At 37.2% G+C, this 16,300-nt stretch overlaps 1 protein-coding gene and 1 pseudogene across 2 annotated transcripts in view; one reads left to right on the top strand and one right to left on the bottom strand.

Annotated features, from left to right (window-relative positions):
- Positions 1 to 16,300, top strand: part of LOC105483215 (Obg like ATPase 1) — a 170,679-nt gene that overhangs the window by 23,746 nt on the left and 130,633 nt on the right. For both annotated transcript variants that reach the window (XM_011743945.3, XM_011743947.2), the window contains one exon: positions 657 to 784. In XM_011743945.3, the coding sequence (XP_011742247.3) occupies positions 657 to 784 (128 nt within the window). The remainder of the gene's footprint in view (positions 1 to 656; positions 785 to 16,300) is intronic.
- LOC105483214 (small ribosomal subunit protein uS8-like) lies at positions 4,398 to 4,826 on the bottom strand (annotated as a pseudogene).

Here is a 16,300-nt window from a genome sequence, read left to right as displayed (position 1 = left end):
AGGTTATTACTATGCTGATAACTGGTTCTCAGCATTACACACATTTTTTTTTTTTGTCTATATAACATGTGGGTGATCAAATGCAAACCCAGACAGCCTGTGTTTGAATCCCAGTTTTGTCACTACTGGCTGAATGATCCTCAATACAATAGATTTCGTAACTCCTCTAAGGCATAATTTCCTTATCTGTAAAGTGGGCTTAATAAATAGCACCCATCTTATAGAGTTAATTTGAACTTTGAAGTGAGATAATACGTGTAAAATACTTAATTTAGTGTCTGGCACAAAGTTAGTTGGCTCATTTTATGATGATTACCTCGGCATACTCTAAACATTCTTCACCGCTTTTGAGTGTGTGTGCATGTGCCAATAGAACGTTACAGTAAATTTAATGATAAGTGTTTTAATTTCAGAAACATGATAAATACATTTATACTGTTTTAGTTTTCTCCCTCATTATCCTAGGTAAGAAAGTCCTAATGTATTACAAGGCCATTTCTAATTTTTTTTGAGGGGGTGGATATTCATTTATCAAATCATTATTGTTCCATCGTTCTAGAAAGGAAAGAATTTATGTAAAATGTTTGGGGAATTCATTTGGTTAATAGATAAGTTCTTAGTACTGTTTTATAATAAAGCCATGTTTTGTTTTTCAGCAAAATTCCTGCCTTTCTAAATGTAGTGGATATTGCTGGCCTTGTGAAAGGAGCTCACAATGGGCAGGGCCTGGGGAATGCTTTTTTATCTCATATTAGTGCCTGTGATGGCATCTTTCATCTAACACGTAAGTACAGTTGTTTATTTAATCATTGATTTCATTCAGATCAGTGTTTTCTTTCCATTAGTGCTCAAATAAAATTAGAAAAGACTAATGGAAGATTGCTTTGCTTTACCAGATGAATCTTGGGTTTGTCTGTAAATCTGTGACTTTAATGTTACTTAGTATCATCTCTGTATCTGAGGGCTTATTCCATAGCAAGTATATGCTGCGTTGAGATTATATTCGAATTGAACTTTATTCCCTGTTCTGGATTAGAGCAATCAAGAAGTGTTTCTATATGGAACTTTGTTCATTGTAAAGGCATTTTGAAATTGTCTTAAATTGTGGAACTTTTATTGCTTTTCTGTGTGTTAAGAAGGCAGAATTGTTAGAGAAGGGGATTCTGATTATTTAACAAGAGAGAAAGGCTTCTGGGTTATCTATTAGAGATGAAAAGATTAAAGAGAAACTATAGATCAGCTAGTCCTTATGGAGACAGGAATATAAAGCAAAGAGAAAAAACAGAACTGTGGCTTAGTTTGGGCTCTGTTGACCGACTGTAAAAGTGAGCCAATCACATAGTAGTTTTCTGACAAAATAGAGTTTAGGTTAAGGCTTAGGTCAAGGCTGCACTTTGTGTTAATAGTATTATAATGAGCAAATTAATAGAAACAGAAAATACAAGCTAGAGGTGAGAGGGCCAGCTGTGGTCTGGTTAAGTGCCTTTGTTACTGGTCCTCAACTAGATAACTAGAGTAATTGAAAGTGAGCTTTTAGAAAATATAGCAATTTGACTAATTTTTTGGTCATTTGAATAAAGTAATAATAAAATTGTGCTGGTACTTTTGGTGTGCCTTTTATAAAACACCATTTACCTCTGTGGTTTGCATAAGCTGTCTAGAAAAAAGATTTGTTTGCCTAGTATTAGGTTGATGCAAAAGTAATTGCAGTTTTGCCAATGTAATGCCCAAAACTGCAGTTACTTTTGTACCAACCTGATAATTCATTTGTATTGTATTTTACAAAACCCCATGACAAACAATTTGAGAAGCATTGATCTAGGTAGTTTAAATTTGCGTAAAGGTATGGTGAGACCTCTGGGAAGTCTAGACAAAGAATGAGGCTGTGATGGGGAAGTGATCCAGTCTTGTAGAAAAGTTTTAACTAAAGCCTGTATATTGGCAGAACCTCTGTTTTCCTGACTGGTTTTCTTCTGGTTTTGGTGACTGATGTGAGGATTTCAAAGAGAAGCTGGAGTGAACTGTGACTCCTGGATTTCTGGAGTAGGTCAGTTGAATGAATTGTGATACTGTTCATTGAGACATTAAACACAGAAAAAGCAGCAAGTATTGAGAGAGATGATGATGAGTTCAGTTTGGGGCAATTTAAAAAATTTTGTCGTTGAGACATCCTGATAGGTGTCTGTCAGAAACTAGAATTGATAGAACACACGTGACAGAAGGATCAGGGCAAGAGAACTGAAGATTTGGGTATGAGAGAGTGAGTTGATGGGTAGAAAAGAACTTAAAATACAGAGTGGGAGTGAAAATAGGAGAGGACTGAAAAATGGAAGGCTTATGGATCTGATTCCCTGATAAGGGTTTATAACAGGTAGGTTGAGTGTAAGGGTGTCATGTGGTTAGGGAGGGATATTTGACTTAAAATTATCCAAGCCGGAGCAATTTAGGATGATGGTAAGGTCCTGATGTTGTTGGTAGTAAAAATGTCTCTGGTTTTGTTGTTTCTTACATAATATTCATTTGATGTGTTTTTCTAACCCTTGGGGGGAAAATGAATTTGGTGAGGAGCATACATACTATACTGTATTTAAGTCAGGCCAAATATACTATCATTCAGGAAGGAAAGAAAATCCAATTAAACTAGATACTATGCTCTTTTAGAGTGATTGATCTCAGAATGTGAAAGTGTCAAAATATGCATCTTAGAATTGATGAAATACAGTGTATATATTATTGTATAGTACATAGAACACTGAATGGTACATTTATAATCAGAACAAAAAAAATCCTTAGATTTATAGTCAGAAAAAAAGACTTGTAGAGATTAGAAAGATTAGGGATTACTTTGAGGCTATGAAAATTGATAATTCTTTAATTTCAACTGTCAGATATATGTTAGTGTTTAGAGTACTTTTCAGCTTTTTTCTATTAGAACATCCGGGCCGGGCGCGGTGGCTCAAGCCTGTAATCCCAGCACTTTGGGAGGCCGAGACGGGTGGATCACGAGGTCAGGAGATCGAGACCATCCTGGCTAACACGGTGAAATCCCGTCTCTACTAAAAAAATACAAAAAAATTAGCCGGGCGAGGTGGCGGGCGCCTGTAGTCCCAGCTACTCGGGAGGCTGAGGCAGGAGAATGGCGGGAACCCGGGAGGCGGAGCTTGCAGTGAGCCGAGATCGCGCCACTGCACTCCAGCCCGGGCGACAGAGCGAGACTCCGTCTCAAAAAAAAAAAAAAAAAAAGAACATCCGAAAGTTCGGGAACAGAAAAAATTGTTAATGAGAAGTTTTAGTTTATCTCTGAATTTTAATTTATTAATGTCATGTTTATCTCCATTAATTTGATTAATTTTTAAAAATTAACTTTTCCCTCACCTTGTTAACTTCCCTGGGTTATTAGAAATATGTAAAATATATACATTGTTTCAAACACATATACTTGTTTAAAATGCAAATACTCATCTTGATGGATTTGCTTTGGCTTTAAATCTTTAGATCACTCTATCTTATTCATTTGACCCATTTGACTCTTATAAGTGTAGTAGGTGCTGAGGGATGTATTGGTGAGTAAAAACAGACATGACCGTTTTTCTCGTGAGCTTATCCAGTGGAGGATATAGACATTGAATAAAATGGTCACATAAATATTAGATGTCTTTCCAGTTGTGTACAAGGAGAAAGGAATATGTGTGTGAGTATGCAGTGTTACCTTGAGGAGGTGACAGTTATGCTGAGAGGTAAAAGCTGAATGGGAGCGAAGCTGGCAAAAGGAGGAAAGGAAAGATTAATTATTCAGAGTAAATGGTTTGTTTCAAGGCCCTATGGTGGAAAGGAGCCTGCTGCCTTAAGAACTGCCATGGTGGATAGAATGAATGATGAGGAGTAGGAGCGGTGGAAAAGAGCCCAGGGATATAGTTAGGGATGTCATTAAGTTTACCATATTAAAGATATCCATCTGAAATGGCTTAAATATAAAGAATTTTGTTTATTTATTTATTTGAGACAGAGTCTTGCTCTGTCCTCCAGGCTGGAGTGCAGTGGCATCATCTCGGCTCACTGAAACCTCCACCTCCAAGGTTCAAGCAATTCTCCTGCCTCAGCCCATCCAATAGCTGGGATTACAGGGGCACACCACCATGCCAGGCTACTTTTTGTATTTTTAGTAGAGACGGGATTTCACCATGTTGGCCAGGCTGGTCCTGAACTCCTCACCTCAAGTGATATGTCCACCTTGGCCTCCCAAAGTGCTGAGATTACAGGTGTGAGCCGCTGTGCCTGGCCTAAATATAAAGGATTTTAAATGGACAATTAAGGTGGGGATGGCGGCAGATGAAATTGTTCCAGCAGCTTATTTTGCAATCACAGTATTCAGTTGAGTTGCACTTTTTTTTTCCATGAGGCATTTTATTTGTAAATATATGTATTACATCCCTAGAAAAAGAATCCCAGGATTTTCCCTCCTGTGTGTTTTCGTCTTGCTTCTTCATGGTGCATGATGCCAGCTGAGGTTGTCAGTACAATGAAACCAAACTGGCGAGATGGAAGCAGATTATTCTGCCAATTTTATAGATCTTTGAGTTGCACTCAAATCTGGGGCTGATCACTCCACACTTGTTTAGCCGGCCTGTGAGGTTCACAACAATTTTCCCAGCTCTGTGATCATCAATGATTTCAAATTCGCCAATGTAACCATACTTCATCATCACACTGAGAAACCGGACGATGACTTTGGAGCATGGCCTAATAAGCACCTGGCGTTTGTCTCTCCTTTCTACATTGTTGATGCTCTTGAGAGCATCAGCCAGGACATTCATGCGCACCATTGTGGCGGCGCGGAAAGATGGCAGAATGGGAACGGGAGGGGAGAGCGCAGGGAGTTCGAATTGCACTTTTAATGTTTTAACCAATCAAAATGGGCTGAGCACGGTGGCTCATGCCTGTAACACCAGCATTTTGGGAGACTGGGGTGGGCAGATTGCTTGAGTTCAAGACCAGTCTGGACAACATGGTGCGACTCCTGTCTACCAAAAATACAAAAAATTAGCTGGGTATGGTGGCGCGTGCCTGTGGTCTCAGCTACCCGAGGCTGGATTGGGAGGTCTGCTTGAGCTTGTGAGGCGGAAGTTGCAGTGAGCCAGCGTCGTGCCACTGCACTCTAACCTGGGTGGCAGAGTGAGACCCATCTCAAAAAAAAAAAAAAAAAAAAAAAAAAAGGAAAAGAAGGGAAGTAAAAATGGAGTAAGTTGCCAATAGTTTGAATTTTCATTTTGTATAAAACTATATTTCCAAGATACTGATAATGATTTCCCTAGATAATGTTTGAGCATAAACAATGTAGAATACTTTTTTTTTTTTTTTAAAGAGTCAGGGTCTTGCTGTGTTATCCGGGCTAGTCTTGAACTCCTGGACTCCAGCAGTCCTCCACCTTGGCCTGCCAAAGTGCTGGGATTACAGTCATTAGCCACCGTGCCCGGCCAGTAATGTATAAAGCTTCTTTCACATATAAAATGTATTTGCCCAGGTGTGGTGGCTCATGCCTGTAATCCTAGCACTTTGGGAGACCTACGCAGATCACTTGAGCTTAGGAGTTCAAGACTGGCCTGGGAAGCATAGGGAGACCACATCGCTGCAAAAAAAAAAAATTCGCTGGTCTTGGTGGCCTGTGCCTTGTAGTTCCAGTTACTTGCGAGACTGAGGCGGGAGGATCACTTGAGCTCAAGAGTTGGAGGCTGCAATGACTTGTGATTGCACCACTGCACTCCAGCCTGGATGACAGAGCAAGATCCCCTGTCTAAAAAAATAAAAAAGATTAAAATAATCTATACACATGACTTAGTTTGTTTACCCCCAAATAACATACGCGCCCACCCACTGGGGTTTGCTGCCTAATGTAAAGGTATTTCAGATCGCTACCCCCATTAGTCATTTAGAGTTCTCGCTAAAGTTTTATTTTCAGTAGTTTTGTTGTTTGCAAAGTGTACTAATGAGGACATGCCAGATAGTAGAAATAATGAAAGATTATTTTCTTGTTTGAATATGTGCAGATCTGGAGCTACTGTAGTTTTTTAAAGTATATTTTTGAAGTTACTGTATGCTAACTCGTAACTATGGATTCAGCTATATAAACAGGAGTTTATCTTTCACTAAACAAGTGCTGCTGAGGTGAAAGTTAGGTCTTATTTTGACACTTAAAAATATAACAACTGTCAGGATTTGCATGAGGAATTACAAGAGCTCATCTTTTTATTCTGGTGGTTTTTTTTTTTTTATCAGAAAAGCTTTGTGAGAAATATTTTTATAGTACAAATGAATGTCTGCTTATTAAATTTAATTTGAAAACAGAATCAGAGTCTTCGCTTATTGGAGGGTCACTTATTTTTCTTGCCCTAATTTAAATCCTTGGAATACTTTTCCAAAAGAATATCGGTTCTTCAGTGATAGTAAGGAGCTGAAAAAAAAAGATTCAAAGCCAGGTGCAGTGGCACATGCTGGTAATCCTAGCTACTCAGGAGGCTGAGGCCCGAGGATTGTTTGAGCCCAGTAGTTTGAGGCTGTAATGTGTTATGATTGTGCCTGTGACTAACCACTTCACTGTAGCCTGGGCAACAGAGCGAGACTTTGTTTCTTTAAAAAAAAAGAGACAATACTGATTCAAGAATGATCTAATAATCTGCTGTCTAGGTGAAACTTTACGTGTAGCTAATTGAAGATTCCCATCTTGTGTGTAAGCCCAGTTTGCCCCAAATATGGACTAATTTTATATAGCAGGTAGATGCAGCATTAAAAAATTTTCTATACACAATAATATGGATGAATCTCAAAATAATTATGCTGAGTGGAAGAAGGCAGTCCAAAAAAAGAGCGTATACTATGATTCCATTTATATAAGATTCTAGAAAATGCATACTAATTAGAAAGCAGATCATGGTAGCCTGGGGGAGGAGCAGAGAGAGGGATTATAAAGGGCTGTGAGGAAACTCTTGGAGTGGTGGATATGCTCATAATCTTGATTGTAGTGATAGTTTCACAGGTGTATGCATATGTCAAGACATGTATACATCTGACTACACTTTTTGTACATTTTATTTTATGTCAGTTTCACCTCATTAAAGCAAAAAAAGTGGGAAAGAAAACTTTTCTTATACTTTTCCTTTTAGGGGAGCTTTGTTTGTACTCTGTTTACTTTGTTTCAGCAGTGTAAGCGTTGGAAATAATGTCATATTTTTAGATAATAATTAGCAGGTTGGTGCAGCTATTTGTATTGATTTAAAAATGAAAATAGGGCCAGGTATGGTGGCTCATACCGGTAATCCTAGCACTTTGGGAGGCTGAGGCGAGTGGATTACTAGAGATCTCGTCTCTAGAAAAAAAAATTAAAAGGAAAAATAAAACCTGATTGTTTATGAGCCTTAAAATTTTGTGAAGAACTTTGGGTTTTGGTGCAATTATAGTGAAATTATTTCTCTCTCATATATCAGTCTTGGAAGTACAAAATCTTTTCAGTTACAGAATTTGTTAAACTTGTTTCCAAAATACAGTTGACCCTTGAACATACTGGGGTTAGGGGAGCTGAGCCCTGCACAGTTGAAATTCGGATATAACTTTTGTCTCCTCAAAAACGGAACTACAAGTAGCCTACTGCTGACTGGAAGCCTCACCAATAATAGAAACAGTCAATTAACACATATCTTGTATGTTATATATATTATATTCTATATTCTTAAAATAAAGTAAGCTAGAGAAAAGAAAACGTGTTCAAGAAAATCGTGGCCGGGTGCGATGGTTCAGGCCTATAATGCCAGCACTTTGGGAGGCTGAGGGAGGAGAATTGCTTGAGTCTAGGAGTTTGAGACCAGCCTGGTCAACATAGGGAGATTCACATCTACAAAAGATAACATTAGCCAGCATTGTGGCGTGCACCTGTAGTCTAGCTACTCAAGAGGCTGAGGCAGGAGGATTGCTTGAACCCAAGAGTTTGAGCTATGATTGTGCCATTGCACTCCAGCCTGGGTGACAGAGTGAGACCCTGTCTTTAAAAAAAAAAAAAAAAAGAGAATATACATTTACAGTACTATACTGTATTTTATTGATACTGTCATCTGTTTACAAGATGAATTGTTTATCTGAAATGGCAGTAACCCCAGGTGCAAACCTCAGTCTATGGTCCATATCAAGCAATTCAACTTTTTCTTATATTGTCAGTGACTTTTCTCTTCTCTGCTTCTTGGGAGCATTTCCAGCATCACTAGTAGCACTTGGTATAGGTACCATAATGCTATTTTTTATTTTATTATTATTGTTTTAGAGATAGGGTTTAGCTCAGTTGCTCAGGCTAGAGTGCAGTGGTATAATCATAGCTCATTGAAGCCTGGAACTCCGGGGCTCAAGTTATCCTCCTGCCTCAGCCCCTGTAAGTAGCTAGGACTACAGATGTGCACCACCATACCCAGCTCATTTATATTTTTATATATATATATATATATATGTATTTTGTATTTTGTAGCAACAGGGTCTTGCTGTGTTGCCCAGCCTGGTCTCAAACTCCTGGGCTCAAGCAGTCCTCCTGCCTTTGCCTCCCAAAGTGCTGGGATTGCAGGTGTGAGCCACTTGCCCGGCTTTTGTTCTTCAACATTTATAGTATTGCGACCATGATGAAAAATATTAATATGCAGGAACCTTGAGGGATCACTTTTTACAGCAATACACAATTTACTGGAGAAATGAACTGCTCACGTGGTGATTAATGTCTCACAGTGTTTTAAGATGAGGATACTCGCAACACTCAAGCGTATCCCAGTAGCAACCGGAGGTGGCTGTGAAATAATTATGGTAGTACAATATGGATTACAGTTAATTTTATGCAGTTACAATTTTATACTGCATTTTTAGTTTATTTACATTTCCCTTAAATGTGAATGGTTCCATGTATGGTCTATAAGTGTATCTAAGTTTTGATAAATTTTAACTTTTTATAATAGATTTGTGTATATCTTACAGTAGTAAGTGATAAAATAGACAAGTATCTATGTATATTTTATGCATGCATGGCATACATAGTTTTTTCTTTTTTTCCCCATATTTCTAGGCTACATGTTTCATCTACACGTTTTTTCAAATTATTGCAAATCTTCAAAAACTTTTCCATTATATTTATTGAAAAAAAGTCTGTGTGTAAGTGAATCCTCGAAATTCAAACCTAAGTTCAAGGATCAACTGAAGTATTTATTGACAAGTTTATTAGTAAATTTGTTATGTAAAGCATTTAAAAATATTTGTAAAGTTCAGGAGTGTACATATTTTATTTTACAAATTGTCGTACAGTAAAGTAGACATTTTGGGTTTACAGTTCTATGAATTTAACATGCTTATAGATTCATAAAACCACCACAACAGTATGGCTACAGAACACTTTCATCATCCCAAAAACTCCCTTCTACTCACATTCTTTTATGGATCTTTTAGGTGTGTTTAAATTCCAGAATGTTCTTTTCATTCTTGGTGTTTTGGAAATATTCCTCTTATTTTCTTCCAAAGTTTACTTTTTAAAAATTCTTTTTATTTATTTATTTTTTTGAGACAGTCTTACTCTGTTTCCCAGGCTGGAGTGCAATGGTGTGATCTTGACTTACTGCAACCTCCACCTCCAGGGTTCAAGCAATTCTCCTGCCTCAACCTCCCGAGTAGCTGGGATTACAGGCACCTGCTGCCATGCCTGGCTAATTTTTGTATTTTTGGTAGAGACAGGGTTTCACCACGTTGGCCAGGCTGGTCTCGAACACCTGACCTCAGGTGATCTACCCGCCTTGGCCTCCCAAAGTGCTGGGATTACAGGCATGAGCCACGGCACCCAGCCCCTTTCTAAAATGCTTAACAAAATTTTGTGTTAAACCAAACTAAATTTTGAACTAATGGGCAGAGCTGCCTATTTCTGAAATGTATAAAGAATTTGATACATTCCAGACATTTTACTGTCTGGAAAATACAGGATAATATGAAAATGGCAAGACTCCTGTGTTTGTTAAACTTTTCCACCCAAGAGCCCTAACCACAAAGGATAAGGAACATGATGACTTTTGGTACGTGGTGTAGTGCCACACACTTTACTTCAAGGAAAAGTTTTTAGAGTCTCATGGGTTTTTTTTTCTTCTGTATTTCCAGCAGTCTCCAGTTTGAGAGGTAGGATCTTAGGTTAAGATATAACCCTAGGGCAACCAAGAGGCATATCTGACCAAACTACCAAGTGCAACTTACAATAATAGTAATGAATATTTTTATAGCACTTTGCTTAGTTAGTACTGTTTGTTTATTTATTTTTTTGAGGCAGAGTCTCTCTCTGTTGCCCAGGCTGGAGTGCAGTGGTGCAATCTCGACTCACTGCAACCTCTGCATCCTGGGTTCAAGCTATTCTCATGCCTTAGCCCTCTGAGTAGCTGGGACTACAGGCGTGCGCCACCATGCCTGGCTAATTTTTGAATTTTTAGTAGAGACGGGATTTTACCATGTTGACCAGGCTGCTCTCCAACTCCTGACCTCAAATGATCCGCCTGCCTCAGCCTCCCAAAGTGCTGGGATTACAGGGGTAAGGCACCGCTCCTGGCCTTGCTTTATTTTTAATGATACATTATTGGTTTTTTTTTTTGGTGAATATAGGTTTTAAATTTCAATACTTTTTTTTCATTTTTTATATTTAAAAAACTGTGGTAATATATACATAACATAAAATTTGCCACTTTAATTTTAGGTATAGAGTTCAGTGGCATTAAGTACATTCACATGTACTTTTAAAAAATTACAAATGACATTGCTAGTGAATACCCTTTTAAAAAAAACTTTTATGATAGATTTTTCTCTTTCATCTTCAATAAACAGAATCATGCTCAGATAAAATGGCCTTCCAAAGATTAAATACAGGAGAAGGAAATAGCAATCATATTATAGGAAGCAAATTCTTTTTAAATTCATACATACAGTAACCTATCTGAAAGCAGCATGTGTTATTTGAAAAAACCACTAACTTTTTCTCTAGGGCTCCTTGAGCCAATATGACTTCACCAGTTTTTGGAATCAATATAACTTACTATTGCTGGGATTTTTAAATATTTGAATATGATGAAGCTATTGATTTCACCAAATCTTTAGCCTTTTTTTTTTTTTCTTTTGACACCTAAAGATCACTGAGCAAAGATTCTTAACTTTTTAAAGCTGTCGTTAGAAGTTTTGAAGTTACATTTCAACAGGAAGCTAAGACATTTGTGTGTTACTTGAAGGATATCACCTTTGGTGGTATCACTGTACCTACTGTCAGGCTATTCACGGATCAAACTTGTTAAGGTTTCTCAGTAAGTACTTAGAGATATGACTTTGGAGACTAGAAGCAAGAGTGCTGCTTTCTGAGCTATGGAACAGTTTTCTTCCCAGTTTAGAAACGTATAGTAGGAGGGTCTGATATATGGGACTGGTATGTAATTAGTTATAGTTGTGGAAAACAAAATTTCAAGTATGATTTATTTTCAGCTAAGTTTGCATGTGCATGTATGTGTGTATGTGTGTTTGATGGTGATGGTGGGAGTAGGGGATATATTGCCTTATTCTTTCCTGAGTTCTGGTCACCCATTGTTATAGTTAAATTTTCTGCCTGTGGATTTATTTTGAACTTTTTGTGTGAATTTCAGTCACTATACTTTTTCTCGTTAGAGTGTACTCTTTCTAGTTATTAAAAAGAAAAGTGAACTGTAAAACAGCCTCAGGTAGATCCTTCAGGAGCTATCCAGAAGAAGCCATTGTTATCATAGGAGATGACAGCTCCATGGGTGTTATTGCCCCTGAAGACCTTCTAGTGGGACAGATGTGGAGGTGGAAGACAGTGACACTGATGATCCTCACCCTGTGTAGGCCTAGGCTACTGTGTGTATTTATGTCTTAGTTTTTAACAAAAAGATTTAAAGATAAAAATAAAATTTAAAAAATGAAAAAAGCCTATAGATAATATAAAGAAAATATTTTTATACAGCTGTGCAATGTGTTTGTGATTTAAGCTAATTGTTATTACAAGAGTCCAAATGTTAAAAAAATCAAAAAGTTTATAAAGCAATAAGTTATGGTAAGCTAAGGTTAATTGATTATTGAAGAAAAAAATTAACATAAATTTAGTATAACCTAAATGTACATGGTTGATGAAGTCTACACTTGTCTATGGCAATATTCCAGTCATTCACATTCACTCACCACTCAATCACTGACTTAGCCAGAGCAACTTCTAGTCTGTAAGTTTCATTCATGGCAAGTGCCCTATACAGATATATGACATTTTTGTCTTTTATACTGCATTTTTACTGTACTTTATATTTAAATATGTTTCGATACACAAATACCATTGTGTTACAGGTGCTTTCAGTATTCAGTACAGTAACATGCTGTACAGGTTTGTAACCTAGGAGCAATAGGCTAGACCATTTAGCCTAGGTGTGTAGTAGGTTATACCATCTAGGTTTGCATAAGTACCCTGTATGATGTTCACATAATGATGAAATTGCCTGAAGATGCATTTCTCAGGTGTATCCCCGTTATTAAGCAACTCATGTCTGTAGTTGGGAGTAGTACTCAATAAGGCAAGTCTAATTCTAAAAACAGCACTGTTTGCCTTTGTACCAATGCTGACCAATGGAAATATAATAAAAGCCATAAATGTGAGCTACATATGTAATTTAAAATTTTTCTGATAGCCACATTAAAAAAAGTAAAAAGACACAGGTGAAATCAATTTTAATAATATTTAATGTAACCAAAAATATTATTTCAGTATGTCAGTATGGACTAGCCATATTTCAAGTACTTAATATCTTAATAACTTAATGGTACTTAATAACTTGTGGCTACTCGCTGCAGTATTGGACAGCCAAATCCTGTACTATAAGCATAGAAAAAAATTTCAAAAAGATACATTACACTATTGATAGATTTCTGAAAAATAGAACTGGGATAGAGGGAGAAATGGGGGACTTTTATTTTTTATTTTAGAACCTTTGCTTTTAAAAAAGTGAATATGTATTATTCTGATTTTTAAACATGAGGAATTTTTCATTTTAAATACCAGTTTTGGATATGATGTGTACAAATGATTCAAATATAATTCTCAAGAGTTCTGCATTAAAACAATGATAGGATGATTTTGGCTTAGAATGATGTGATGTATGGAGTTATCAATAATGTATTTCTAAAATGTTTGCTTTTTAAGCTGGGATAATCATGGTGGTTCTACCAGGATGGTTTAGGTAAGGGGTTTACTCTCAGATAATGAACTTTGTGGGTTCTGTTGTTAGAGAACTTACTTCCTCGATTGTTCTCATAGTATTATGTTTGTACACTCTGTTCTACCGTAAAGTGATATTCTAAGAAACGTTAGTGGAGAGAGAGAGAGAGAGAGAGAGAGAGAGAGAGGGAGAGGGAGAGAGAAAGAGTGTGCGTGTGTGTTCTAGGGAGGAGGAATGGAGGCTGAGGGAAGGGAGGGCTGCCCTTACCTCTTTGTCCTAATAACAAATGAATTTCTTTGCACACAACTGCCTCTTCCCTATTCTGTGTATTCTTGGTGAAGGGAATATTATCCAGCTTCCTCCTTCTACCTCAGGAGTATGAGGTGGCCTTATCTATCCTCTGCCAGGTAGAGCCAGGAAGTGGCCAGTTAACTTAAGCTGGACTTAGAAGGATGCAAAGCTGGAGGGAACATCATTGAGAATTCAGTATTTCATTTCATATGGCCTCTTCTTTTTCAAAGGTAAGAATGATGATAGAGGAAGAAGCGCAGCCTTTTAAGTAGATTTCAGCAGTCTTACTGTCTTTATACCTGTTGTTTTAATGTACACAGTGCAGAATCACCTAAACAAAATTCTTTTCTTGATTTGTCAAAGCAAAGGAAAACCTATGCTAATTATGCCATCCACTGTTGTTTGATATAATCAGTAGTCATCTACTTGCTAGCAAAAAGCATTCCCTTATAATAGATTTAACTGTATGCAATTTAGGTACAAAAACTTGTGTTTTAGAAAAAATGAGGGTCATTCTATAGTACATATAAAATTATGATTTAATTATGTGTTTGCACCCCTTTCCCTTATACCTTATGAGTAGACAGTTTTGGTTTTATCAGTTTTGCACTCCTTTTGATTATAAATGACCAAACAAATGCTATTACTTAAAAAAATTAATTATAACTTTGTAATATATATTACAAAATGTATATGTAATATATAAAAATTCTAAATGATATATGCCTATTTTTAAAAAACAGGAAATAATTAAGGTTCAAAATAAAATTTCATGTTTGGCCCTGTTCCCAGTCTCCAGAAGTAACTGCTTTTCCTTGTTTTTCTTTTTCTTTTTTTTTTTTTTTTTGAGACGGAGTCTGGCTCTGTCGCCCAGGCTGGAGTACAGTGGCCGGATCTCAGCTCACTGCAAGCTCCGCCTCCCGGGTTCACGCCATTCTCCTGCCTCAGCCTCCCGCGTAGCTGGGACTACAGGCGCCCGCCACCTCGCCCGGCTAGTTTTTTTTTTGTATTTTTTAGTAGAGACAGGGTTTCACTGGGTTATCCAGGATGGTCTCGATCTCCTGACCTCATGATCCGCCCGTCTCGGCCTCCCAAAGTGCTGGGATTACAGGCTTGAGCCACCGCGCCCGGCCTCCTTGTTTTTCAAATCAGAAAGGATATATGCTTGTTTTCTTCTCCTGATTTCATGTGTAGTACATGTATGTTGTACAGCATTCGTTTTCAGTAATTAAAATATGATAGATATAATGTAGAAAGTGAAATCCTATGACATCTCCTGTCAGTTTTGGAGCATATGCCATCAAGTTTATTTTTATTCTTGAATATATCTTAATGTAAATTGTTGTTAATTTTTTCCCACAAATGGAATAATTCTGTATATACTTCCTTGATGATTTAATTTTATCTTTGATACAATTTTTTAATCTTTCCTTGTCAGTATTGATACTTCATTTTTTAGCAGCTATACAGATTTCATTATATGGATATATCATTGGTTAATAGTTCCTTATAAATGTTTATTTTTATAAACAATTCTGAAGTGAACATTGTTACACAGAACATTCACGTTATATTTTTGCAGACTTATGTGAATAGTTCTGAAGGATAGATCCCAAGTGAAATTACTATTCTAAAAACGTGTCAATTTATAATCACATCAATTTATTTCTTCATTTAGAAAAATTCTAAGATCTTCACTTTTACAGTCTTATCAGGCCACCTGGGAGGGGGCAGTGAACCAACATTATTATTATTTTTTCTTTAGAGCCCAAGATTCTATTTGTATGCAGCTACCAATAGAGTCTCTTTTGTCCCCAATTTCTTGGATCTCCTTATCTTAAACTGTTCACCTCTGCTTCAGCCCGAGTTTTTAATCTCTCCCTGCTCCTTTGGAGTTGATGTTGCTTGCTGACCCTTGATTTGGGTCATTGGTCAGCTAGCCCAATGTGCCCACTCTGTGTGCCCAGGAAACCTAGCCTACCCCAGGATTCTTGGATCCTTTCATTTGCTTAGAAAAAAAATTGGAAATTATGTATACTTGGGATATGAAAAACAGCATGTGATAGGTGCCAGATGAATGGTACATAAAATTAGTCATGTATCAGAGAGGGATAGAAGTTCTAGAAATAGTTTGGGTCAGGTTATGTAGATACCAGGATGAAAATACAGAATTATTTTTATGAGGAGTAGAATGTATTGATTTTTGTGCTGGCAAGTGTATAGCTTCGTAAACGTTTCAGGAAATGTATTAGATTTGAAGAAGACTAAGATGGGTGATTAGTGAAAACATTGTTTTATTTGTTTATTTATTTATTTAGAAGCTGGGTCTCATGATGTTTGTTGCCCAGGCTGGTCTCGAATTTCTAAGCTGAAGCAGTCCTACTGTCTCAGCAGTAGCGGAAACAACAGTCATGCACCACCATGCCCAGAGAATGCATTGTTTTAACAGTCCAAGTTAGAGGCCTCAAAATAGAAAGGAAGGGACAGACTTGAAAGACATAGACATGAGTATAGAGTTGATGGTAGTGTTTTTACTAACTTTATGCAGTTTTTGTGTATTGTCCATTTATTTGATGCTCTGAGACATTAAAGCTATTGTCCTTTCTGCCAAAGTTCTGAGAAAAGAACCTGACTAAGGGAATAGATAAGAAGTTGTGTGTGTGGAAGTTGGTGATGGATATGCATGGAGGAGGGAGTACAGATACATAGAGTGAACAGAGCACAACTTACGCTGATAGTAACATTTGTGAACATCAGAT

The sequence above is a fragment of the Macaca nemestrina genome, chromosome 11, assembly GCF_043159975.1.
Source record: "Macaca nemestrina isolate mMacNem1 chromosome 11, mMacNem.hap1, whole genome shotgun sequence".
Taxonomy (NCBI): domain Eukaryota; kingdom Metazoa; phylum Chordata; class Mammalia; order Primates; family Cercopithecidae; genus Macaca; species Macaca nemestrina.
Note: the sequence above shows the minus strand (reverse complement) of the source record. Positions and strands in the feature narration are given on the sequence as shown.